A 27,790-nucleotide genomic window follows, 5' to 3' on the forward strand; every position below is an offset into this window, starting at 1 on the left:
TCACCCTGTTCCTTTACTCGTTATTATTTACGGGATGTGTCTTCAGGTTCCATCACTTGTTCAGTGCTTGGACCCCAGCAGGCTAAATGAATGCTTATGGCACCTCATTGGCCTTGCTGAGATGGATTTCATCCTCTTGTGGATGATGTTTTTTAGTGGGGGCCCCTCTTTTATCGTGGCTGCCTCAGTCTTTAAGCCTGGTCTGAGGCTGAACGTCCCCCACTAGAGGAGATTTGATTGGGTGTGTCCATTGGTTGTGTTAACCAGTGGGGCGTAAACCCATCCAGCTGCGCTTTATTCCAATAGCAGCTAGCTTAAGGGCTAAGACTAGATGAAATAGAACGTTGGTTACGTATTGTAACCCCAGATTCTATGAGTCTAGTCGCAGCCCTTAAGCCACTGGCCCCACTGGTTATGATGGGAATAAGAGCCATTGGAGGTGAGCAGTGGGGTCACTGCGGTTATATACCACGAGGGGGCCCACTATTGTTGGGCGTACATTTTAGCTCTTCATGATTGGCTGATGCGGAGATCATCCTTCCAATAGCAGCTAGCTTAAGGGCTGCGACTAGACTCATAGAATCTGGGGTTACAATACGTAACCAACGTTCTCTCTGTGAATGTAATGTACTCTAAATTTTATAATCCCTGCATTATCAGCCAAATTATAAGATTGTCCGTTTTCAAGATCAAATATAAAGAAATTTAAAATAGGCTTAAAATATCTAACCAAGTCAATAACAATCCTCTAACACCAGTGTCATCATGCTATATGAAAAACAGTGGCAGCTTCACATTCCTGAGATTACCACGAATCCATCGATACCAAGTTTGTCCTGGTCCATGACTGGGAAGGAGCTGAAATATCCACACAGAGTGAACCTGTTTTTACTGCGAGGTCCGCCAATTAATTGGCGGCGGCCGCCCGCGATAATAATTCTGATTAATATATATATATTAATTAGTGTTTTCACTGATAACACTAATTAATTTATATTTGATCTTGATGGTGGAACTAAAGGCGTTTAACACTGAACACCTAACATGAATGCAGCTTCTGAGAGCTAGCTAATATCAGCTAAAACTGTGTTCTGCTGCTGCTCACCTTCCTTCTTGAAAAACCTAGTCAATACTTGCTTCTGTTCAATTAACTTTTTCTCCTTCTTTTCTTTTCTTTTCTGGAAGCCAGATTTCCCTTTCTTGGGAAAAGACATGACTGACTCTCCTGCCTCCAGCTCTGTCTGTTGGCATCTGCGATGTCTCATTAGCTGTACATGCGGCCGTGCAGCCCCTGGCCGCTGGTGTGGACTAAACCACTTTGCACATTTTTAAGGGGTGATAGATGCCTCAGAGATTATTCAGTTATTATTTTTAAGGCGAAATTCTGTTTCTTAACCTCTTTATCCAGGTAAAGGGAAGTTTATTAAGACATTAAGTAAGTTGGGGGGAAAAAACAACAACAATAAAACATTTTTATTCAAAGCTGTCTCAGGGCCCCTCTCTGCAGTGGGCCCTGGGTAAACGGTACCCCCCCCCCCCCCCCCCCCCCCCAGTCCGACGCCCCTGCATCCATCACATATCAGCTCAACAGAAAATGATCATGGCTGCTTGCGTCATCTACCAGAGAACTTTGAGGGAAACTTTAGTCTCTGACTTTATCCCACTGAACCCTTGCTTGACAAAGGAGGGATGAGATTGGATTTTCTCTGCCCCCCACCCCACCTTCCACAGGACAGTTACTTAGTAGCCTCAGTCTGCTATTGTATTGTCCAGAAGATCATCTTCTCAGACCTTAGCGAGCAGGAGGTGTCTTTGCTTTCATTTGTAGCTTAAGCTGCTAATCAGTTAAACCAATATTTGATTGAAAACTGGTTTGCTGCCAGACAACATGAAATCAGAGGGCACCTTCATGTGAGACACCATTGTGGCTTTGCTGCAAATATGGATCCTTTGAGCAACCCACTCACCTGCAGAGCGTGTCCATAGATTTAAGGTTCTCTGGGTTGCGGATTAGCTTGTCAAGAACAGTGACTATTTGGCCAAAGCGCGGTCTCTCGTTGTGATCCTTCTCCCAACAGTCCAGCATGAGTGTATGAAGAGCAGCAGGGCAGCCCATAGGAGCCGGCAGCCTGTAGCCCTCCTCCACAGACTTGATCACCTTTAAATGTGCAGCAAAAACGCTCTAGTGTCTGAAATTGAATAAACTATAGGACAGGTTTTTGCAGTGAATGATGCTCACGTCTCTGTTGGTCAGGTTCCAATATGGACGCTCTCCATAGGACATCACCTCCCACATGACCACACCGTAGCTCCACACATCACTGGCGGAGGAAAACTTTCTGAACGCAATGGCCTCTGGGGCTGTCCAGCGAATCGGGATTTTTCCGCCCTGTCGATAAGGCAGAAATGTTCAGACAGGATACTTCAGGTTCTGCAAAATATTCAAAACAAAGGCTAGTCTGAAGCTTGTTGTCTTCTTCCTGACTGTCTAAAGCTATCAAAAACACATCCTGTTTAAACAGGAATACAGAAACTGGTAGTAAATCACAGGAAGTCTTCGGTCTTAAAATGACTTTCTGTACTTCAATGCATCTTATGTAGACAGCTGCCCCCTAGTGGTGTGGTCATGTCACTGTTGTCTCTGGTTGGAGTTGACACACAAACTTTTTTCTATTTTGGGGTGTGTGTGGGGGGGGGGGGGGGCGGTGGGGGGGCGGTGGGGGGACTGAAGAGGATTTCTCTCAATGAAAGATGAATAGGTGTGTGTTTAGGGTATTTCTTCATATTTCATTTCATTTATTTACTTAAGGACCTTGCACATTAATAAACATTTCTGTAAATGTGTCAGTGTTAGCCAGCAGGCTAAATTTTCAACTGTAGTCCAAGATGTTATACTAAGCACGATGGCTGAGAAGAAAGAAAGAAAGAAAAAAAGAAAAAACTGATTAAATGAGCATAGTAACTAATTAATATACAACAATAAATCACAATGCCATTACACTCAATTTCATTAAAACATAACACACAAAATAAAAGTAAATAGAAAAAAGAAGTAAGTAATTCTTATACCCATACAACTTATTAGAGTAAGCATATATCAATTTGCAGTATCTATCAAACATTCTATAGGTTACAAAATAAATAGTCTAAAAACAAAAATACAATGAATATGACAGGTGTTCACATTTTTGTGTGCTTAAAAGCCAGTTCTTAAAACTGAGTTTAAATGTACGATGTGAAGTGGAGTTTCTAATGTCCAGTGGTATCTGATTCCACAGGTTAGAGGCTCTCGCAGAAAAGAATACCTGTCCAAAAGTACTAGACCTATGAGGAACTACACAGTCCCCTCTTAGTGCAGACCTTGTGGTTCTGCTGCTTGATAGCTTCTGCTGAATAAAAGTACAAAGTGGTGGGGGAGCCTTCCCATTGACAATCTTAAAGATTAAACATGCATCACTGTGTTTTAAAATATTGTCCCAACTAAGTATATTATATTTGGTAAGGACACTACAGTGATGGTAGAGGTTGGATTTTTTGTCTAAGACTTGAAGTGCCTGTTTGTGAAGTGATAGGATAGGTCTTAATGTTGTACCACACACCTGGGTCCAGCTTGTAATACAATATGTTAGATGAGGGAATATCATAGTGTTCATGTATAGCATAGCTACAGGTGTTGTCAAGCAGTGTCTTATATACCTAAAGTTTGCTATATTATATTTGGTAATTTGCACTACCTTTCTCACTTGATGTTTAAATGATAACGTATTGTCAGTAATAATGCCTAGATATTTATACCGTGTAACTGTTTGAATGACCTCCCCAGAAACACACAGTGGGTTCACAGTTGGATGAAATGTTCCTTTTGCTAAAAAACATACAAACTGTCTTTTTTACATTGAGATACAGCTGTGAGCAAGTGAGCCATTTATGTACATGTACCATTGTATCACTGAGCTTAGCAGCAGCTTGGGCATTAGTTTTTGCATGAACATATATGACTGTGTCATCAGCATACATCTGCACCTCACATCCAGTGCACACTGATGGCAGGTCATTTATGTAGATGCTGAACAGAATAGGGCCCAGGACAGATCCCTGGGGTACACCCAGCTCGTTCCTTAATGGTGTTGATGTCTCACCATTATCTCTCACACACTGAGCTCTGTTTGCTAAGTAACATCTCATCCAGTCTATAACAGTGGTTGAGAAGTTAAAACAAGACAACTTCTGGATGAGTATGTCATGACTGACCGTGTCAAAAGCTCTTTTCAAGTCTAAAACGGTGGTTCCAACTATACCTCCTTTGTCCAATTTAGACTTTATGTTTTCCACAAAGAAACAGTTAGCTGTCTCTGTGGAGTGATTTGCTCTAAAGCCAAATTGCATAGGATGCAGTTTAGGAGGTGTACTGTTAAGATGCTCAGTCAATTGCTCAGCTACACATTTTTCAGGAATTTTAATGGGCAAGATACTAATCGGCCTATAGTTATTCATGTCAGTTGCATCTCCTGATTTGTAGACTGGTACAACAACAGCAGACTTCCAGTTGTTTGGAAATTCACCCTCCTTAAAAGAGGTGTTTATGATTTTAGTTGTAGGGCCTGCAAGGGAGGAAGCATGTTTGTTTAAAAACATGGAGTCCAGTCCAAATATATCTTTTGATTTGGAGTTTTTGATAGACGTAATTATACATTTAACCTTAAATTCACACATTTCAGTCAGGAGAAATACTGTCTGTGCTATGTCAATTGGTAAACAGTTGAGTGGACCACTTATGGGACTAATCACAGTTTGCCTAACAGAATTAATGAAATGGTTTTTGAGAATAGCCGCTATTTTAGCTGGTTCCTTATATAGAGTATTTTTGTCTTTGATCTCCAACTGCTTTGTTGCTTTGCTGTGTCCTTTCCCCATTAATTTATGCAGACAATTCCAAACTTGTTTGTGATCACCCTTAGCATCTCGTATGAGGTCAACAAAGAAGTTAGATTTAGCAACCCTGATTTCCCTGATTACTTTGTTTCTCAAGGACACAAATATGTGCCTATCAGTCAATAGGTTGGTCTTAAGATAGAGTTTTAAGTTATTGTCTCGTTCTTTCATTAATCTCCTTATGTCACTAGAGATCCGGGGGAGTGTACACCTATTATTTCCTTTAGCTTTGCTTTTCTTAAGAAATCGCTTTATGTTTTGGATTGTGGACATAAGGACATTTGTATCACTATCCACATCTACACCAGATATGATTTGATCCCAGTTAATATTTTTAATTTCCTTATCAAATTTATCAACATCACATTTGGGTATCCTAAAGTGGCTAGATTTAGTGTGAGGCTTTATATGGAAACGGGATTTAGTTAGCGTCCTTGCTATAAGAGTAAGGTTACGGTCAGACAGACCAGTAACCATGTTAAATGATGTTGTCCCCCTTTCAGGCTTGTTAGTGAATATCAAATCAATTAGAGTTTTAAAGACAATGTTATTCTGGTGGGCCCTTTAATTAGTTGAGTAAAATCAAATTTATTTGTTACCCTTCGTAAGTGCTTTGCTGGTGCCTTCATCCTCCCAATTTACATTGAAGTCCCCCATTACCAACATTTCCTTCCCTGAGCTACATTCCTTTAGAACAGTTTCTAATTTGTCAAAGAAAATTGCTTTAGCAGACTGTGGTCTATACACTCCAATGATAAAAAAGGACATTTGTGGTGACAAGCTAATATTAAGGCAGATATGCTCAAGCTCATTAACTGAGCAATGAACCTCTTTACCTGATATATGATCTTTGATATAAAACAGTAACCCCCCACCTTTACCAGTCTTTCTATCTTTCCTAAAAACATTATAGCCAGGAATATGTAGGGCTGCAGATGGGGAGTTTTTATTTAACCAAGTTTCTGATAAGCATAGGAAGTCCAAGTTAGAGTCCATAAGTACATGTTTTATCTCATCACTTTTAGAACTCAAACTACGGATATTCAAGTGACCTCCCAGTAGTCCACTGGGTTTTGATCGAGGGTCCCATAAAACTTTAGCATTGTTCACCGTTTGGAAAAGGTTGGTTTTACGCAGTTTTATAATTGCTGGATTTAGTCCCCCGACTCTTTCTTGAATGGCACCTGCCCCTATTCTACGAAAGCTCTTGACTGTCCCATGCCTACCTGGACCATAGTGAGCACAGGGAGGAAGAGCAGAGTTCGCTGCACCCAGATCAGCCGGCCGAGCGCTGCCCGGCGGAACCGCTGTCCCAATTGGAGTGTGGGCCTTGCCTGATGGCAGCTAGACACAGTTGAAGCCCGGCCTGATGGCAGCTGAGCTGGTGCAGCTGGAGTCCGTCTGTCACTCGCTTGGTGGTAGCTGAGGTGGTGCAGCTGGAGTATGGGCCTTGCCTGATGTCAGCTGGGGTAGTGGAATTGGGGCTGGTTAAGCTGGAGCCTGGCTTGGTAGTAGCTGTGCTGCTGCAGCTGAAGCCTGAGCGTTGCTTGATGGTAGCTGCGGTGATGCAGCTGGAGTATGGGCCTTCCCTGATGGCAGCTGGGGTAGTGGAGCTGGAGCTGGAGATAGTGCTGGTACAGATGGAGCCTGGCTTGTTAGCAGCTGTGCCGCTGCAGTTGAAGCCTGAGCGTTGCTTGATGGTAGTAATGCGGCTGGAGTATGGGCCTTCCCTGATGGCAGCTGGGGTAGTGGACCTGGGGCTGGTACAGCTGGAGCCTGGCTTGGTAGTACCTGTGCTGCTGTAGTTGAAGCCTGGGCATCGCTTGGTGGTAGCTGAACTGGTACAGCTGGAGCGAGGGCCTTGCTTAATGGCAGCTGAGGTTGGGCAGCTAGAATCAGTACAGCTGAAGTCTAGGCCTTGCTTGGTGGTAACTGGGCTACTACAGCTGCAAACGGTAGCACGTAGGCTGATGGTAGCAGGGCCGGCACAGATCGATGACTCCACATGGAAGATGTTTATTGGTTCCATCCCACTGCAACAATCACTTTGAATAAGTGTCTCCGCAACGTCCAGTTTTGCCATTTGTCCAGAGCTAGAACTTTCCAGTGGTCCTGGATTGAGCTGTATATCCCCACTTAGCAGCAGCAGTAGCAGTGTATCATAAGCATGCCATTTGTTTTGCTTAATTGGTCTGCTTCCTTTCTCATTGTAGTGTTCTTTTTGCCAGAAGATGGAATAAGTTGCTAAATATCCATGTCCAAAAAACTTCAGCCTTGGTATGTCATTCAGAGAGTAACCTTGTGCAGGAGTTGATGGTTGATGCATTTCCAGACTGAGGCTGAGGCCCTGAACAGGTGGAACAATCAGAAGCCACAGGCAGAGAAGCAATGTCCCAACATAGCCATTTTTCCTGTACCTGTTATTCAAAACTTGGTTTAAGTCCAGGCAATGCTTTACTTCAAGGAATCTCTGTTGAGTAGCTCTCACTGTAGTCAGCAGAAAGTGAAAGAAAATGTCAAAAGCCAGAGAAGGCATTGAACCAAACAAACCAGTCCAGCCATCGGCAGCCATCTTGGTTGTTGATAAAGTGATGTACATGGGTTGATAGATGGAAACAAAGAAAGTGCACACGGAGGGTTTTAATATGCAACTGAAGCAGGTGGGAGAGCTGCTGCTAACAGGTTTTAGTTTCTCTGCTCCAACACACCTGGTTTAATTAGTGGGGATTCTCAGGCTTAGAGCGACAGCAGTGTCGGTGTGTGTATCGTTTAGGCAGTAGTCACGTGACCGATACAGCTGTTGTTTTGCTCGCCAGTGAAGCGTCAAACTGTGTTTAAATCCAGGAGCGTTTCCCTCTGTCAAGGGGATCAGTTTCTGCCACAAGTACAACTTTTGAAACAAAATGATTCCATTGTTACATCAAGGAGCCAGAAGGAAAATGCATTCAATTCAATTCAATTGAAAAATACTTTATTAATCCCAGAGGGAAATTGATTTCAGTGTTGCAGCCAAACTGAAGAAGCCTCTGACTGAAGACACTCTTCCGTTGTCGGACAGTCTTGTGAAGAGAATGCTCAGGGTTGTCCATCATTTTCTTGATTCTCTGGAGAATCCTTCTTTGCATTATCTCCTCCAGCGGTTCCGAAACTGCCGAAACTCTGGCTGAGTCCTTGAAAGGGATTGGAGTTCCCCCATCTTGTTGGCCAGTGATCTCACATTGCCCATTATGATCGATGGAAGAGATGGTTTGAATTTCCTCTTTCTCTGTCTCTGTTTTGCTCCCGCTCTGCACCCACGCTTCTTGCGTTTTAGCTTATTTGGGATTTGTGGCTTCAGTCTCGGCCCGAATGTAAACCAGCTTGTTGCCATGGTTACGCATCATAACAAATGCTCAAAATGTGACAAAAGCTGAAAAATAGCAGTAAAAATCCTCCAAGCTTCACAGCAACAGAAACAGAAAAGTAAAGTGTCCCAAAAAATACAGTTTTTCTTGAGAAACTAGAGGAAAAAATGCCCAAGAAAAGGCAAAACTTACATATAGTCAACAGAGCTACTCCAACATGCAGCCACCCAGAGCAGCGCAGTTCCAGAAAAAAAAAGGTTGTTAATGAGGGATCCTTTCGTTCTTATATCAGCAAATAAGTTATTTGTTTTTATTTCCTCACCCTGCTCCTCTCATTTTCTGCTTGATCCATCAGAATTTCTTTTCTAAATGGTTTGTTTTAAATCATTCATACTTTTTATGCAGTGTAAACGTCACATTTGTTAAACTGAACTTACTTACATTAGTAAAAGAATGTCAGTGCTGAGACATCACAGAGAAACCTGTGGGAAATTGGCCGTCCCGCCAGCTAACAGAGCTTGGGGGGTGTGGGGTGTGAACGGACCGGCCCAAATTGGATAGATAGCCCACCGGGACTTGATGTCAGTAGAGTCTCGCTATTAGGTTTGCTTGCACAGATGATAATAATCCAGCAGGAGTCAGTAGACCAACATGGTGACACTGTTGACAACGGTATGATACAGTTTGGGTAATGTGCCGAAATGCTTTGTTGCAAGTTCCCACATGCCAAAGACAGTGGCAAGAAATGGAGTCAACAGGTGGGCCACAGAGATAAGACTGGACCCACACCGAAACACACTGAACTTGCTTATGCGAGTAAAATCAGCCAGAAGACAGGGGTCCAACTGCACAACAAGCATCCAAGCTAGGACAAAAGAAGATCAACTGAAGATAAAGCATCTCAGAAGTGGACAAACCCTTCATGAAGAATCCAAGGAATCAGAACTTGCTTCTGCGAGTAAAATTAGGCAGAAGGTCAAGAAGTGTTTGACCCAGCCTTCAGCAAGAGAGGTGGAACCGAAGGAGGCAGACTGAAAAGAGCTTATCAGGAGACGACAGGCCTTCATGAAGAATCCTGGACTTTGGGAGAAGCTGAAGATCAGTTGCAAAAATGACACCAAATGTCTTGTGTTGAGCTAAAAAGCCTTCATGAAGAATCCTGAACTTCGGGAGAAGCTGAAGATCAGTTGCAAAAATGACACCAAATGTCTTGTGTTGAGCTAAAAAGCCTTCATGAAGAATCCTGAACTTCGGGAGAAGCTGAAGATCAGTTGCAAAAAATGACACTAATGACACTAGTTGAGCTAAAAAGTATGAAACTGATGTATGACCCCATGATCTTGCTGTCATGTGATAATAATGGATGTGTAACTGGAAAACTTTTACTTTGTCTAGGCTGTCCCAAGAAGAGTATAAAAAGAGCAGCTAGAAGCAGAGCTGACGAGAGTTGGGGCAGTCGACGGTGAGAGACAGAGCAGATTTGGGATAGAAGAGGTCATCCTCCGCCCTATGGACGGAGGACGACAGGTCAGTCGTTGGGGAGAGAAGAGAGTCGCACCTAAAGTTAGAGAGTGACAGGTTAGTGTTGACGCAAGTCAACCATTTATTCTCAGGAAGATTTTAGCATTAGCATCCTCCACAGGGGATAGGTTAGTTTTATAATTACTTATTTTTTGTATTTTGCAATTTTTGAAAGAGAGATTTAGAGGGTGTTAACCTGAAGCTGAAGAAGACCGAGGCCTAGTCCACACGTAGCCGGGTTTCTTTAAAAACGAATATCCGTCCCTCCAAAAACTTGCATCCACACCACCTCGTTATTAAAAAACTCTGTCCACATGTACCCGGATAAATACGTTGTTAAGGACATGCCAGACCTGTAGGCAGCAGTACTTCCCCCGTTCTTAACCTCGTCCTTTGTCTGCGGTCTTCCGCAAGGAGCAGTAATTCCGCTTGCAAAAACAAACAAGCAAAAAGCGCTTGGACCATTGATGAAGCGAGCGCAGCTCTGAGGGCATCCATGCTGTCGGCTAGTGTAAACACAGGTCGCATACGTGATGTCAGCATTTTTTTGTCGCGGAAAGTGACGTTGCGGACCTTAAAACTCCGGTTATGTCTGTCCACACGCAGACACCCAAAACGGAGAAAACGCAGATCTTCGCTTTGGCCGGAGTTTTTAAAAAGATCCGTTTTCGTGTGAAAAAACTCCGTTTTCGTGTGGATGACAGGCCAAAACGTAGAAAAATATCTACGTTTTGGCAGATCGCCGCCTACGTGTGGACAGGGCCTTAGAGTTGATGCAAGTCAACTCATTATTCTTAGTTAATTATTAGGATTAGCATTTCTTCTTGGGGGAAGTGATCAGTTTTATATCTACCCATTTTTTGTATTTTTTAATCTTGTAATAACCTTTTTGAAAAAGAATTCACATTCCTGATTCTTAAAGGTCCTCTTTAAAGGTTCGAGTGGGAGCCCCGATCCCGAAACAATAGGAGAGGTAAGCATATTGTAATTACAGGTTCCTGAATTTTCAGGACTTGCTTTACAGTTTGTGACAGATTAAGAAAAAGAAACCTTACGTGAAGAAGCTAGTCTTCTCCTCTCCCATGAGCAACGAGATATCTTAAGGATTGAGAAGCCAAAACATTAGTAGGTTAAAATAGGCTCTGTTTGCAAGTGTGAAAAAGTCTTTGCCAGTGTGGGAAGGTTGGATTAATTAGATTAATTGATAAATCTATCTTAGCCTGATCAACTAACAAGAATCATTTTCTAGTTACCACCACCCGCAAAAGCTGACAGAGGCGCAAATTAATCCTAATATGACCCAAAGAATTGTCAGAAGAATGGCCTGCTTCTGAACTTTGCCCTAGTATTTAGAACCACTAAATAATGGGAGAAACTAAAAAGAAAGTGTGCTATCACAAAAGAAAAAGTACGGCATATCATTCTCACCTTAAAATAGGAAACTGATTCTAATTAGGGGGTCCAAACCAGGGTCTAATACAATAAAACTCACCGACGCCCCACGAACCCCGAGAAAGCAGCGCAGTCTTAGGTTCTAACGGAACCGACAAATAGGACATGATCGCGACAGCTTCACGAGGCGTCATCTACCCATCACTAGCATTGTGTGGTATATAGGGGTAACAAGAGTCCATTAACACCTAACGACCAGCTCCCGATCAGCAATCATGCGGCTGCACAAATATCAAACAAGTTTCATATTTTGCTCATCTCTTGTGGGTGTATCACATGATTGAAGCAGCACTCCGATCCAAAAGTACCAGAACCGCCCACACAGCGCATGCATCAACACAACTTGTCAGCACACGTTGCTTCTTAATGACATACGACAAGGATTGTCAAGAAAGCATATTTGCTGTGTTTGTCAAATAAAATAGATCCCCCAAACCCCTGCATGTCCTCCTACGGCAAGCCCGAAGGACAGCAGAGATCAGTTACAACACAATAGGGCTTGGGATCATGCCATCATCACTGGCACAGTGATGGAAGCCTCCGAGTTCAGCGTGACCTTGCTGCTACCCTTAATTTCACACAATCAAGAGCTTTGCTCAGATTTGTAATTTCCAGTTAGTAATGGGAAATGCATTAATCTCCAGCATTTATCAGGCAGTAGATTGAGATGTACTGTAATGATGTCATAATTTCTCGAATACCACACTATGTGACCCTCCCACCCACCCCCCCACCCCCCATCTCACTGATGCTACTCATAATCCTTGTGCATACTCTAATCTGATAGCAGTGCTTTTACAGACAATCGTGTCAAACGCTGATTCCCATCATGGTGCTGTACAAAGATATGATCTGACTCTAATGGCGGGTCTTTCTAGTTGTGACTTGACACTTCTCCCTCCTAGGTTTCACACTCTGGTGGAGTACAGACATCATATCCACTGTTGTTATTTATAACTCCTCCTGATGGAGATTTAGAAAGCCATGTTCATCCCAAACCTTGATTTTCATCTGTGTAGTTTCTTGGCTTTATGGAAGCTAAATTTGAACTTTTTCATTAATTAATATTCATGTTTTTATATAATACAGGGTGGGCCATTTCTATGGATACATCTTAATAAAATGGGGATGGTTGGTGATATCAACGTCCTGTTTGTGGCACATTAGTATGTTTGAGGGGGCAAACTTTTCAAGATGGGTGGTGACCATGGTTGTCAATGCAACCCTCTTCTCCCAGTCTTCACACACTGGTAGCAACACCACAGGAGAAATGCCAGCGCAGGCTTCTAGTACAGGTGCTGCTTATCTTGTATCTTCACACCATAGACAATTGCCTTCAGATGACCCCAAAGATAAAAGTCTAAGGGGGTCAGATCGGGAGACCTTGAGGGCCATTCAAATGGCCACTGACGACCAATCCACTTTCCAGGAAACTGTTCATCTAGGAATGCTCGGACCTGACACCCATAATGTGGTGGTGCACCATCTTGCTTGAAAAATTCAGGGAACGTGCCAGCTTCAGTTCATAAAGAGGGAAACACATTATCATGTAGCAATTTCAAATATCCAGTGGCCTTTATTGGGCCATTCCCATCTGTACCGGGTCGGCCCGGGCCGGGTAACATAGGTTGTTTACATATCTGGGTGGCCTGGTATTTTTCCGGGCCAACCAAGGCTCATTCTCAGCCCTCTTCTCGAGGGGGTCTGCTTCAGGCCGACCAGGGCCATGACACCCACTGCTGACAGCAAATTCACACCTTCCATTAGAGCAAGCTTCTGATTGGTGGGTAGAATCAGCCCACATGGGCTTAAGGCAAGGATGTATGGACTGGTGCTACCCGGCCTGGGCCAACCCGGTACAGATGGGAATGGCCCATAAGTTTCCATTGATGAAGAATGGCCCGCTATCTTTTTGCCCCGTATACTACACCATACCAACAGTCTTGGAGGGATCTATCCAATAGAGCTCCGGGAGTTGACGTCACTTCTCCCAGCATGCAACAGTTCAAATCGAAACAGCACCATTTTGGCAGGCAGAAGCCGGCAGCTAGACTATTTGTTGTCATAAATCTCACACGGGAAATATGGCCAATTCCTGTTGTGCCCCAGGATGCCAGAACAGACAAGGACAAGTCAAGGGAAGATCCTTCTACAGGATTCCCCAAGATCCGGAGCGCCGCAAACGTTGGATCATCGTAATAAAACGCGCTAGTGACCGGGCTAAAATGAAACTGTGGGATCCTGAGAGTAAAGGTTTTCACTTATGCAGCGACCGCTTCATATCAGGTACTTAAACCAATGTTTCCTCAACTGTGTGTGGTATTTATTTTAAATGCTTTTATTACGATTCTTAGTGGGCTTCCTAAACTTATTTTGGCGTGGCTTTTTCTGTCTTATTACTCATAGCAACAAGTAAACTTCATGTAAAACGTTGCCTCGTGAGTTCTGCGTGCTGCCGTTTACGTGTTTTATGATCACAGCAATTAACCGGCTAAGCTGCATTTAATTTTTAAGCAATGGTTGATCAAGTGTCAGATCACACATAAAAAGCACTTTGGATTGCTATTATCTGTCTCACAGAGACAGCTCTCAGACAGATCCTGAGACGCTCCTGCCTGACATATTTATTTTATTCACGGAAAAAATCAAACTAGTGATTTCTCTTGGTGTTCAGTTTATACATTCAAACAGCACAGCACTCTATTTAAACTACTTATGTGTAAATCTGTTATTTGTCCATCCATCCATCCATTTTCATCCGCTTATCCAGAGTCGGGTTGCGGGGGCAGTAGCGTTAAGAGGCCCAGACTTCCCTCTCCCCAGCCGCCTGGGCCGGCTCCTCCGGGGGAATCCCAAGGGGTTCCCCGGCCAGGTCCAGTAATAAGTATGCTCCGACAGCTTCTGGCGTTTTTAAAAAGTATCCCAGGGACATGGTAAGGGTCGGAGATGTTTAGTCTATTTAATTTCTGACTATATAAAATGATTTCTTCGGTTTTAAATTGTGAAGTAAACTCCGACGAAGTAAAATCCAAGCTGATCCCGTTCACGTGTTTGTTTACCTTTTTTTACCTGCCAAAATGGCGTCTACTAACTGAGAGTCACGTGGGGTCCGGAGCTCTATGTGGGTTAGAGTCAGACCGATAGCGGTGGTTTTGTTTGCCAACTTCACCATTCACATAAAAGTTTGCCTCGTCACTGAACAAAGTCTTTTGTGTGAACTGAGGGTCCTGTTCCAATTTTTGTTTTGCTCATTCTGCAAATTCGGTGCGTCGATCTGGGTCATCCTCGTTGAGATGCTGCAGTAGCTGGAGTTTGTAAGGGTGCCATTTGTGAGTAGCTAATATCCACCAAAGGGATGTTTGATTAATGCCACTGTCCAGTGACATGCAGCGAATGCTACACTGTGGGCTCTTGCTGAATGAAACTAGAACAGCCACTGATGTTTCTTCATTAGTGAGTGTTTTCATGCATCCACATTTTGGCAAATCCAACACTGAACCAGTTTCACGAAACTTAGCAAGCAGTTTGTTAACTGTAGCATGGGAGATGGGTGGTTTCGTAGGGTGTTCTGCATTGAAATCTGCTGCGTTCACCAGATATCAACACAATTTCGATCCAATCCTCACGTGTTAACCTCTTCGACATGTCTGTGAACAAAATGAAACTTGTAAATAACTCATGAAAGAACAATGTTACCTTAAAACCAAGCACACAATTGTTTTCTTGTTTGTCACATGACCCTCTTCCTATTGAAAAAAACAAAAGTTGGATCCAAGATGGCCACTTCAAAATGGCCACCATGGTCACCACCCATCCTGAAAAGTTTGCCCCCTCACATAGGCTGTGTCCGAATCCAGGGGTAGGATGCTTGTGAGTACGGGTCCTCGCCGTTCTAGCAAGGCCTGGTCCTTGCAAGACCGCTAAAACCGGAAGTCATCGGCTCTGAATTCGGACAGTACTAGCCTCGTTTTCATTCCCGCCCCCAGGTCCAGTTGCCTAGCTACCGTGACGGCGGCAAACAGGCTAACAAGCTAGTAGCGACGTTGAAAATGGATCCACAGCAATATTTCATTTTATTTGTGGTTTTTGAGGAGCTGCGACGGCTCAATAAACGTCACCGGCCTTTGTATTTAAAGTTTAAAAATCATTTAGTCCTGTTATCTGCTAGAGTTACAAGTATTATACTCATGATCAACTTTTTTGCATATATCTGAATGTTAGTGATGTGACAGCCGTCGATTGAGCCAGCCCAGCAAACCCTTTTGATGGACGATGCAGTGGTCAGTGAGATGATGCATCCAGAAGCTCCCTCTGCAGACCACTCTGTCTGATGTTCCACTTGCCAACCAGAAACGTTCAGCCACGGATCCCGGTTCCTGCACTCCATCCACCTCGATCCATGTTTAGTAGATTTAGCAACACCACCAAAGACTCCCTGCTTTCCAAGTTTACTGTATATAGTTTACTTTTATCTTTACTTTTATTCCTTACAGTGTTCCCTTACAATTTATTTACTATGTTGTTACTTGTTAAAAACTGAATAATAAAACTGTTAATGATCAAAAAAGAGTTATCAATTAATAGAAATTTTATTACATTTAAACAAATAACAAAAACATTCAAACACATATATAGAACCTGAACCAGAAGAAACTAAAAGAAAAAAAACAATTTCTCTGCCATCCTTTCCATCAATGCTAAAAATCTGTCCATCCTTCTTTCTCTCCTCTCCTCCGCTTCCCTCTGTTGTCTCATGTCCTCCCTGATCAGGTCAAGGAGCTCATCAGCCCTTCTCCTTTTTCTCCCTGATGAGGAGTCCGGCTTCCTTCCACCACTCTCCCTGTCCTCTGTCTCACCCACTGCTGCACTTGGCCCTGGAGTGTCCTCGGGAATGGAAGCAATAAGGACAGGAGGCATAGTGGAAGGCCTCTGTCCCAACACCTCGTCCATGGGGACAAACCAGGGCCAGGTTTCAGCAGTGGGCTTTCCGCTGACTCCCTCTCCTGACCCTGGATACTTGCAGTCCTACAGACAAAGGGAATTAGGATTACAAGGCTTTATTGTCATTTAACAACAGAGAACACTGTGGGCATAATTAAATTACAGATGCTCCTTAAAGGTACTGGTTCTGGATGAGAATAGAGAGGAATAGAAGAACAAAGTCAGATTATAAATCATAGTTGATAAAACATGCAATAAACAATATTTTAATTTATCAACATGGGAGATGAAAATTGTGTTCTGTGTTTTTTTCTGCCTAAAATGAAATTAAAAACATTAAATCAGTAATGTGGTTTCTTAAAAATTAACTTAAATAAACATTAAACTTAGTTTTCGTTATTTTTGGCGTTCGTTACATGATTACATAAGATGCAAGCTCTTTTACGGTGAGTTTTTTCCTATTAGACTTTCAAGCAAGTTTACGGTGGGGTGTTAACCTTAAAACAAATGATGAGAAGCTTTATTCGCTAAATAAACACACACACACACACACACACACACACACGGGAATTATGACGGGACCACCATACAAGCTCGTTCTCGCTGATTTCTGCTGAAAATGCACCTATACAAACGAAAAATGTCTATAAACAGAACCGCTTTCAGCTTAGTTTTCTACCGCTATTTTCTTTTAAAAAGCCTGCTGTGACCAAGCTAGTTTACGGTGGTTTTTTCCTATTAAACATTCAAGCTGGTTTACGGTGGGGCATGTTTTAGCCTTAAATTACATGAACAAAACCAATTTGCGGTATTAGATCTTATATAAAAAACAAACCAAAAGTGCCCAAACACGTATTTTATTTTTTTGACCGCAATTTTTTTAACTAACTTACATTTTAAGCTGTACTGCTGTCTCGCTCCGTCCGCCGTTGTTGTGTCGAGTCCAGCGGCCGGCGCGCAAAGCATGCTGGGATACCCTTGTTCCTGTGAGGATCCATCAGACCCATCCTCGAAATGTGGGTGGAGCGAGGACGCGTTTGAGGACGCGAGAATGAGGATACTTGGAATTCGGACAGTACTCGTCGCTGCGCTTTGACGTCATCGACCTCAAAATGTGCTCTCACAAGCATCCTACCCCTGGATTCGGACACAGCCATATACTAATGTGCCACAAACAGGACGTTAACATCACCAACCATTCCCTTTTTATTAAGGTGTATCCATATAAATGGCACACCCTGTATGTATATATCATAGTTGTTTCAATTTATTTTATTTTATTGAAGTTTTGATCTTTGTTTTCATCCATCTCCATGGAAACCTAAACTAATATGAAGCAGGTGTGAGGTAAGAGAAAAATACATCCAAACCAAAAGAAAATAACAACAACAATGATATTAAACTTTTCCCTTTCTCTAAAAAGAAAACAACTTTCTAAAAGATGTTTCAGCTGAAGGAAGTTCTTATGTCAGACTACTTCAGTCTTTTCTTGTTGACTTAAAAGTTTCAGTCATTTTTCAGTCATGTCATTAAACTATATTTTCCCTCCTAATCAGGATGGCTAGACTATAAAGACTCACTGCTGTTTATTTAGTAGGCTACCCCTGCACCTGCTTTATCCTAGCTCTGCTAAACTGTGTTTGTTTTCTAACATTCAGCCATCTGTTACAGCATGTTTAAATAGTATAATTATTCAGGTGTTAAAGAAAATCTGACATAAACAACAAACATCCTATCAACTAAACAGGCTGTAATCTGATTGAACAAAACACAAAAAATCCACAGACATGGAGTCAAGCCAAGAGAAAATTTCCAAAAATTATTAAATTAGAGGAGCCAGTTGAGGTGGCTCGGGCATCTGGTCAAGGTGCCTCCTGGATGCCTCCCTGGTGAGGTTTTCCGGGCACGTCCAACCGGGAGGAGGCCTAAAGGTAAACCCAGGACACGTTGGACAGACTATGTCTCTCACCTGACCAGGGAATGACTTGGGATTTCCCCAAAGGAGCTGGCCCAAGTGGCTGGGGAGAGGGAAGTCTGGGCCTCTTGCCTTAGGCTGCTGCCCCCGCGACCCGACTCCGGATAAGCGGATGGAAAATGGAAAATGGATGGTTAAATTAAAACTATTGGAAATAAATTAACTGCAGCACATATAATAATTAGGTATTATTATGAAACACTGTAAAAATCAAAATACATCTTGAAATATCTCAACTAGGGATTCTCCGACCAGGTTTTTTGCTGCCGCTCATGATGTAGAAGGATTTTGGGATTTTTTTAATTATGACCAATAAGATGTGATGATTCTATATCAACATAGAATATCAAGCTGATTGATCTTTGAATGTTTGACCAGAAGAATTTAGGATTCTTTGCTTATTCAGGGACCATAAACACACTTTGAGTCAAGTATATAATTAAAAATAAACTTTATTTTATAGACTAATTATAATACATGACAAGCTATGATATGTGATGGAATAAAGTTAAAGCCCCATTAGTTGTCACACACACTGATGTGTGTGTGAAATTTGTTCTCCGCACTTGACCCATCCCCTGGGGGAGCGGTGAGCTGCTGACACAGTCGCGCTCGGGAACCATTTGGTGGTTTAACCCCCCAACCCAACCCCTTAATGCCGAGTGTCAAGCAGGGAGGCATTGGGTTCCATTTTTTCAAAGTCTTTGCTATGACCTGACCAAGAATCGAACCCTGATCTCCCAGTCTCAGGACGGATATTCTACCACTAGGCCACTGAGCTGGTAATGTGATGTGTGATGATGGTGTAAAGTAGATGTATATCAGAACCTCTGTATTTGGAAGAAACTGTGAATTATGGGTGTAAACGAATTTGGTCTGCTATAAACTAGAGAGATGACTATTAATAAAACAACATCAGACGCAATCTGTTGTGTCTACGAACCCTGATGGAGACCCCCGTTGCAGATCCGGAATGTCAGGAAGTCTGGTGGACCTCAAGGCACAGAAGTTCGCAGAATAACTGCAGCACGACCAGACCAGTCTCGAGTTGTCTCCAGGTCACAACAGGCATGAAGGTTGTTGCTTAAACACGGATGGACTCTTAAGGAGTCGTATGGCTGTGTCAACAGGTTTGACAGTGTGTCAGAGATGTTTGAAAAGAGGCTGGTTCTGAATTGGCAACTTTGGAGTGTCAGCTGGAAACTGAGTAACTCAGGCAGTCACTCTTGTAGCATCATCAAGGTTCTCTAATTTGTGGCAAAGGTCAAATTTACCCAGCTGGGTCAAGCTGGGTCAGACAGTAACCTTTAAATCCACAGATTAACCCAGGAGTCATGATGTCTGAAGAATATATCTGATTATTTGCTGCTGTTCCATCCCAGAAGAAGGACACTTCAAGTTCACGATAGTAATTAAATAATAATATTAATAAACTCTTTGACTTTATTACTATTTATTATAATCATCATAAATAATCACTTGGTTCAGTATAAATGTATTTTAATTACATGAAATGAATTATTATGCTTTGGGTATAGTTATGATTATGGTTGATGACAGTGATGTGTGTTCAGCAAATCAGAAGGCCAGCTTCCACCTTATCCATCTAACAGAGAGTTTATCCAGAGCAAACAATAACTGCCAACACATGTTTTTGATGCAAGACCGAAGCTTTCTTGCTGAGAGTGGGTGTGTTCTGAGGGCTTTGTAAACTAACCTCCACCAGCTTCACGTCAGTTCTTGAACCAAAACCATCCTGAGGAGACGGATCGGCCGCCCTGATCCTCTGCCAAGCTGTTCTGTCACGCCGATAAGAATAGCTAAGAATAAACGTAAACTGTAACCTGCTGATGAAAAACTCCTTCCAGAGTTATTGATTTCTGAGTTAAGATGCAAAAACTCCTTCAGAGTTACGGACTTTGAGACGCCAATAGTTCATCAGCCGTGTGACCCACGGAGGCAACCTAGGACTGATTTGGTCGCATCGAGGTCCTTCTACCATCCTCGTGCCCGAAGAAAATCATCTCCACTTGACATCTCGGATCTAAAAGGGGGTCTCTGGAAACTGGGTGATGTAGACACTTTCGACAGATGACGTTTGATGCTGTTCTCTAAGTAAAAAACTCAGGTAGCTGCAAAACATCATTTCCAGCCAGAAAGCTTTCCTCTCTCTGAAAGAAACTGTCACAAACTCCTCCAGCTAACTACATTACCCAGCATTCTTGCCACCACTTCCCAACATTCCCGCCACCAACGTGGCTTGCTGACGTCATCACGCCGACACTATATACGGAAGCACCGGCATTCATTCATTACTCAGTCATCGTTCCAACCAGACTTTGAATCGAGTTCTCAGGCTTACCAGCCCTCAAACCCAACCAAAAGATCTAACCATGCTGTCTACTTCCACCACTCCGCGTCTGGGCCACAGACCATCTCCGCTACACTTCAGCTCAGCCACCAAACCTGACAGAAACCTTCTGATAATTCCAGTCACGCATCCAAACTCGTATTTCCAATTTAGTTTTCATTCAGCCACAGGTTTGCCTTTTAATACAAGTTAATACAAGTCTTTCTCCATGGCCTCACCAAACTCCTCCCACGCCCGAGATTTTGCCTCGGCAACTGCCACTGCTGCACCCCGCTTGGCAATCCGGTACCTGTCTGCTGCCTCCGAAGACCCACAGACCAGCCACGCCCTGTAGGCCTCCTTCTTCAGCCTGACGGCTCCCCGAACCTCTGGTGTCCACCAGCGGGTACGGGGGTTGACACTACAACTGGCACCGGCCACCTTGCGACCACAGCAAGCAACAGCCGTCTCAACAATCGCAGAGTGGAACAAGGCCCACTTGGAGTCAATGTCCCCCACTGCTCTCGGGACGTGGTCCAAGCTCTGCCGGAGGTGGGAGTTGAAGACCTTCTTAACAGGTTCTTCTGCCAGGCGTTCTCAGCAGACCCTCACTATGCATTTGGGTCTGCCAGGTCTACGCGGCATCCCCTGCCATCTGATCAAACTCACCACCAGGTGGTGATCAGTTGACAGCTCCGCTCCTCTCTTCACTTGGGTGTCCAAAACATACGGCAACAGGTCAGATGATACGACTACAAAGTCTATCATTGACCTGCGACCTAGGCTTCCCTGGTACCAAGTGTATCGATGGCATCCTTATGTTCAAACATGGTGTTTGTTATGGCCAAACTGCTGCTTGCACAGAAGTCCAATAACGAAACACCACTCGAGTTCAGATCAGGCGGGCCGCTCCTCCCAATCACACCCCTCCAGGTCAAGCTGTCATTGCCCATGTGAGCATTGAAGTCCCCCAGCAGGACAATGGAGTCCCCTGATGGAGCAATATCTAGCACTCGTCCCAGGGACTCCAAAAAGGGTGGGTACTCTGAACTGATATTTGGCCCATAAGCACAAACAACTGTCAGGACCCGTTCCCCGACCCGAAGGCGCAGGGAAGCTACCCTCTCGTCCCCCGGGGTAAACCCCAACACACAGGCAGAGAGTCTTGGGGCCAACAAAAAGCCAACCCCAGCCCTCCGCCTCTCACCCGGAGCAACTTCAGCAAAGGAGACTGTCCAACCCTTCTCAAGGACTTGAGTTCCAGAGCCAATGCTATGTGTCAAGGTGAGTCCGACTATATCTAGCCGGTACCGCTCAACCTCTGCCACAAGCTCCTGCTCCTTCCTCACCAGCGAGGTGACGTTCCATGTCCCAAAAACCGGTTTTCTTGTCCGGGGATCGGACCGCCAAGGCTCCCGCCTTGGTCTGCCACCTGATCCACATTGCACCGGACCCTTCATGTTCCTCCTGCGGGTGGTGGTTCCACAGTTGGACGAGCCCATGTATCCTGTTTGGGCTGGGCCCGGCCGGGCCCCATGGGCTAAAGCCCTCCACCAGGCGCTCGCTCATGGGCCCCAACCCCAGGCCTTGCTCCAGGGTGGGACCCCGCTAACCCTCCGGGCTGGGTACTCCGACTCTTTTACTGTACATCCATGAAAGATCCTGTGAACCGTTCTTTGTCTCACCCTTCACCTAAGACCAATTTGTCAAGGGAGACCCTACCAGGGGCACAAAGTGCCCCAGACAACATAGCTCCTAGGATCATTAGGGCACTCAAACTCCTCCACCACGATAAGGTGGCTGTTCAAGGAGGGCTTCGCTTTGTATCACATACAATAATCAGACCATACCTAAAACAATATTACACCCAGCTCCTGGTGCAATCTACTGTCATCTCCCGCCTTGACTACTGCAATGCCCTTCTAACTGGTCTTCCAGCCTGTATTATGTGTAGCGTTAGACTTTACAGCGTAATTACTGCGTATTTAATTATGACAAATAAGATGTGATGATTCCATATAAATATGAAATATCAACCTGACTGATCTTTGAATGTTTAACTCAGTGTTGCCAACTCAGCGACTTTGTCACTGTTCCTAACGACTTTTTGACCCCCCTCAATGACTTTTTTCCAAAAAGCGCCTAGCGACAATGGCCATAAACCCTGCCAAACAGGCCAAGGAGCTGGGGGGAATGGTTAAACATTCCCTGGCGACCCAAGATTGGCAAACTACCGGTTTACCCCAAGTACAGTTCTCTCCCTCTACTAAAACATATAAAATTACTTCAAGCGCAACAAATGTCAGAAGCCTTGAACACAACATAATTAGTCGGTCCCATGGTAGGGAACGTACTGATCACCCAGACACTCCAGAGATGTTGTCTAAGCTCCCCGACTCCCTGTGGTCAACAGGTCCCACTGACGTAGGTCTGGTCACAGTCGCTCCCGTGACATTCCACCTAACCACATCAAGCCCCCTTTGGGTCCCTCAGTATCCACACAAACCTGTGGCTGAGACAGGGATTGCAGATACCATCTCTGCACTGCTGGCCGCAGGGGTTTTGGAACCGTCCATTTCACCGTGGAATACTCCTATTCTACCTGTAGAGAAAAACGGTACTGGAAAGTTTCGTATGGTCCATGATCTTAGACAGATAAATACCCTTCTGGCCACCGACTCTTTACCTGTACCAAATCCGTATGTGGTATTGACCAATTTGCCCCCGTCGCATGCTTGGTTCACTTGCATTGATCTGGCCAATGCATTCTTTTGCCTTCCATTGCGTGATTCCTTGCGAGACATCTTTTCATTCACGTTCAGAGGACAGCAATGGCGTTACACCCGTTTGCCACAGGGTTTTGCCTTGTCCCCCGGTTTGTTTAACCAAATGCCTTAAAAACTTGCTGGAAACATGCCCACTACCCGCAGATTGTATTCTCATCCAGTATGTAGATGATTTGCTTCCGTCAGCTCCCTCCGCAACCTCCTGCCTACAAGCCACTCAGATTATGCTACATCACCTGGCCACGTTAGGATTTAAAGTCAGTAAATCTAAACTCCAAATAGCAAGAAAACAGGTCTCCATTCTAGGTCGCCTGATCTCACAGGACGGCGTCTCCCTTTCACCTGAACACCAAAGCTCCATTCTACACCATCCAAAACCCGTAACGGTATGTGCCGGATTATGCAGGTTTGACCTCCCCTCTTCGCGCACTCGTCAAAGAGCATGGCATGCGTCAATTATCTGCCAACCTCAATTGGACTGCACAAGCCGAGAAAGCTTTCATTGAACTAAAACAACGTCTTTCCACAGCAAGCGACCTTGCTGTCCCAGATTACTCTTCCCCTTTCTTTTTGGACGTTTCTGGAACAGGTGGATGGATGAACGGTTCCAGAAAAAAGGGGGACAGAGACAAGTGTTAATGTATGTTAGCATACTATTGGATAACACTGAAAAGTGTCACCCTCCATGCACCCAACATGCGGCGGGACTCGCAAAACTTCTTCAAAAAACTGCACATATCATGATGGGATACCCCCTGAAAGTACTAACATCCCATAGCATGGTGGCCTATGTGAACTCCCAAACATTTACCATGACCTCACTGAGGCAGAGGAAACTGAGCACTATCCTAGAAGCTCCTCATACTTCCTACACACACGAAGGTATCAACATGGCTGATCAAATGAATGGCGGAGAGCCGCACTCTTGTCAACAAAGAACAAGTGAGGAAGAAAAGGTTCAAACTGATTTACAAGCACAACCCTTACAAAGTCCTGACAAGCAATGGTTTACTGATGGGTGTTGTCACCGAGACAGTGAACAAGGGCTGAAAGCCGCATGGGCCATCGTGGAACACGCACCTTCAGGTTGGCAAACAGTAAGAGCTGAAGAACTCGTGGGAATGCAGTCCGCACAAAGAGCAGAAGTAAAAGCAATCGTTGAAGCCCTAAGGTTAGGAACAGGACTCAGAATTAACATCTACAGTGATTCAGCGTATGCTGTAGGGGCGGTTCACGTAGAATTAAAACAATGGCTGCGAGCTGGATTTCTGATCGTCAGTAACAAACCTATTAGACATGAACAAGACATGAAAGATCTGGCAGAAGCTCTCTTACTCCCCTTAGAGGTAGCAGTAGTCAAATGCAAAGGACACTGTCAGGGCTCTGACTTTGTGTCTCAGGGAAATCAGGAGGCCGATAAAGCAGCAAAACGGGCAGCAGGATACCTACCCATATACAACTTGGTGGTTGAGGTTCCGCCTCCTGAGAAAGATCAGGATCCCAGAATTCGTGTAACGACAGAAACCCTAAGCGACTTACAAGAACAGGCCTCACCACAGGAAAAGAGCCTATGGATGGCAAGAGGGGCGGTAAAGGCCCAAGGGATCTGGAGAGGTCCAGATGGGAGACCTATCCTACCCCCAGGTATTAGGCAAACAGCTATGGAAGAGGCCCACGGGGTGGGACATGTGGGACCGGCCCAAATGGTCAAAAATCTGGCTCATTGGTGGCATCCTCACATCACAGATATGGCAAAATATTTGGTCAAAACATGTACAGAGCGTTGCCAGTACGGCATAAAACCCACCTTGAAACCTTTGCAAGGACAGTTTCCAATCCCAACTTTCCCAGGAAATGAAGTAATCATAGATTACACAGACATGGTAAACAGGGAGAGGGGATACAGGTATTTACTGGTCTGCGTGGATGCCTACACTGGCTGGCCGGAAGCTTGGCCTGTCAGAAAGGAAGACAGCAAAACTGTGATAAAATGTCTGATAAACCATTATATTCCACAGCATGGGTTTCCTGGGAAAATAAGGTCCGATAATGGTTCCCACTTCAAAAACAAAGATCTACAGGCAGTAGAAACCATGCTGGGTCTGAAACATAAGTTTGGGACAGTATATCACCCACAGTCCCAAGGGAAGGTGGAAAGAATGAACCAGACGATAAAAAACAAATTGGCTAAAATCTGTGCACAGACCAAAATGTCTTGGGTAGATGCCTTACCACTGGCTCTCATGTCCATTAGAAGTTCTGTTAACAAAACTATGGGATTTACTCCTTTTGAGTTGCAGACAGGGCGACCTTTTCCTGGGCCCAGTACCAAATTACCTCTGACTGACAATGACCGTGACGCCAAAAGCCTGGACTCCAGAACTTATTATAACCTGTTGCATAGCCTTTTCTCACAGTTCTCTCAGCAGGTGGGGACTCAACCTCATTCCGCAGATACATCGCCTTCGGTGCCAGGCGTCGAGTGGGTCCTGCTGAAGGTCACCAAACGAAAGTGGACGGAGCCCAGGTGGACCGGTCCCTACAAGGTGATCGAGAGGACCTCACATGCGGTCAGATTGGAGGGCAAAGGAGACACTTGGTACCATTGGACCCAGTGCGCGGCCACGGACGAGCCAGGAAGGACGGTATCGGAGATCCAAAAGGACCTCAGGACCCAGGAAGAGAAGTAGCTGACCGCGGTAGCGTGCCAAGCTACCACCTCTGCAGGACGCGGTAGCGTGCCAAACTACCACCACATCCAGCGGGATGAGAATCGTGACATCATCTCCTCCTGCAGCTGCCTGGAGCCAGTGGAGGGACCTCAACAGGGGGAAGAAGAACACAGATAATTTACAAAGGGTTCTATTTAACACCCTTCAGTTATTTTACAAAGGGTTCTATTTAACACCCTTCAGTTATTTTACAAAGGGTTCTATTTTACACCCTTCTGTTATTTTACAAGGGTCCTCTTTTACACCCTTCAGTTGTGTCACCAGGGTTTTTATTTCGTGCACCCCGGTGCCGTACATAAGGAAGTGTTTGTTCCTTCTAAATAGCATCATCATTATTCCATTTTTTATCATGTTGTGACCATTTCCCCCCATCCTCACTTGCACAACTTTTTGATATATTAGGTTGTGATTTTTGATTTTTGATGCTTATTGTTTGAGTTGTGTGGGTGTTTATGTTTCTTGCTTGTCTTTAGCTTTCTTTGTTGAACTCTTATTAGAGTTCAAAAGGGGGAATGTTAAGACTGTTAACTGATAATGCACACAAGTAAACCCAAGCAACATCTTTTACTTCTGATCATTGGTAATGTGCAACCTGATGTGTGTGTGCAAACCTGACCCTGCAGCTCATTAGACATTCCAAATGCTCCTGTTATCTGCTACTCACCCCCTCCTCTCGGGTATTGTGTCTCTGCACATAGCGTGAGGTTAGGTTCCTGTCATCCGTGGAGATTGTAGCTGCATTCTTTCTAACATCAACTCAAGGCTGCAAGTCTGCTGTTCAGACGATTGCTCAAACTGAACCTTGTACAACCACGTGACCTCTCCCTGCTTGAGTGAATGAAAACAGCTGTGACAGAATGAGCGAAAGAACACTTCTGGCAGCTGCTGAAGCAAGTAGGCAAACCTTGCATGAGAGCTGTCGTGTTCTCCCTCTGCAGCGGTGAATCTTATTTCGACTGGTTTTTTGACTCCAACATCAACTCAGAAGCAGACATCTTTTTCTCCAATCGCTCCGAACCTGTCTTGGTCATTTCAGGACCTACACTAGTCACTCCTTAGTTTTCATCGTTTTAGTTCTCCTCTCTTGGCCCTCTAGTTAGTAGTTGTTTGCCCTAAGTCTTTAAGTTTAATTATCCGGTTTCTAGAGTTATGTGCCCTCCTGCTTGTTTTCTTTTCACCATTTAGATTATTGTTTTCACCTGCCTTCCCTCCAGCTCACCACTCACACCTGCCACCTGTTCCCCTGATCACCTCCCTCCTGTTTATAAGCCTTGTCTTGTCACTCTGTGTTTGTCGGTCCAATGTTTATGTCAGCGTTGTTTTTGTCTCTCCCTCTTGGTCATTGGGACTTTGCTCATGAAGTGAGCTTTTGGATTTATCCCTGCTTCATTTTTGTTACTGGGTTTTTGCCTCCTGCCCTTTTTGGATTTTTATTTTGTCATCCAAATTAAAGGATTCTTCTTTATTTAACGTTCCTGCCTCATGTCATCCTGGGTCTGCATTTTGGTTCCTAACCTCCTGCTCCTCAGCGTGACAACAAACAATTAAGACTTGACAGATTGTTTAAACTATTATGTGAGTGGATGCGAACTAAAAGATTGGTGTCTGGAAACTATGTGTGAATATAGTGTTAGAGTCAAAATCTCCGTATCTCAGAGATGGGTGCGTTCTGGCTATAAAAGAATTTGGTTTAAAGATAAGCTATAAGCTGTTATTTATCAAACTGCATACAGACGCTATCTGTGCATCTACATTAC

General features: G+C 44.2%; 1 protein-coding gene across 7 annotated transcripts in view; it reads right to left on the minus strand.

Moving 5' to 3' along the window:
- Nucleotides 1–27,790, minus strand: part of epha8 (eph receptor A8) — a 411,677-nt gene that overhangs the window by 57,525 nt on the left and 326,362 nt on the right. For all 7 annotated transcript variants that reach the window (XM_070549067.1, XM_070549062.1, XM_070549064.1 and 4 more), the window contains 2 exons: nucleotides 2,240–2,389; nucleotides 1,968–2,158 (listed from right to left, as the gene is read on the minus strand). In XM_070549067.1, coding sequence (XP_070405168.1) covers nucleotides 1,968–2,158; nucleotides 2,240–2,389 — 341 coding nt within the window. The remainder of the gene's footprint in view (nucleotides 1–1,967; nucleotides 2,159–2,239; nucleotides 2,390–27,790) is intronic.

The sequence above is a fragment of the Nothobranchius furzeri genome, chromosome 3 (genome assembly GCF_043380555.1).
Source record: "Nothobranchius furzeri strain GRZ-AD chromosome 3, NfurGRZ-RIMD1, whole genome shotgun sequence".
Lineage (NCBI taxonomy): Eukaryota > Metazoa > Chordata > Actinopteri > Cyprinodontiformes > Nothobranchiidae > Nothobranchius > Nothobranchius furzeri.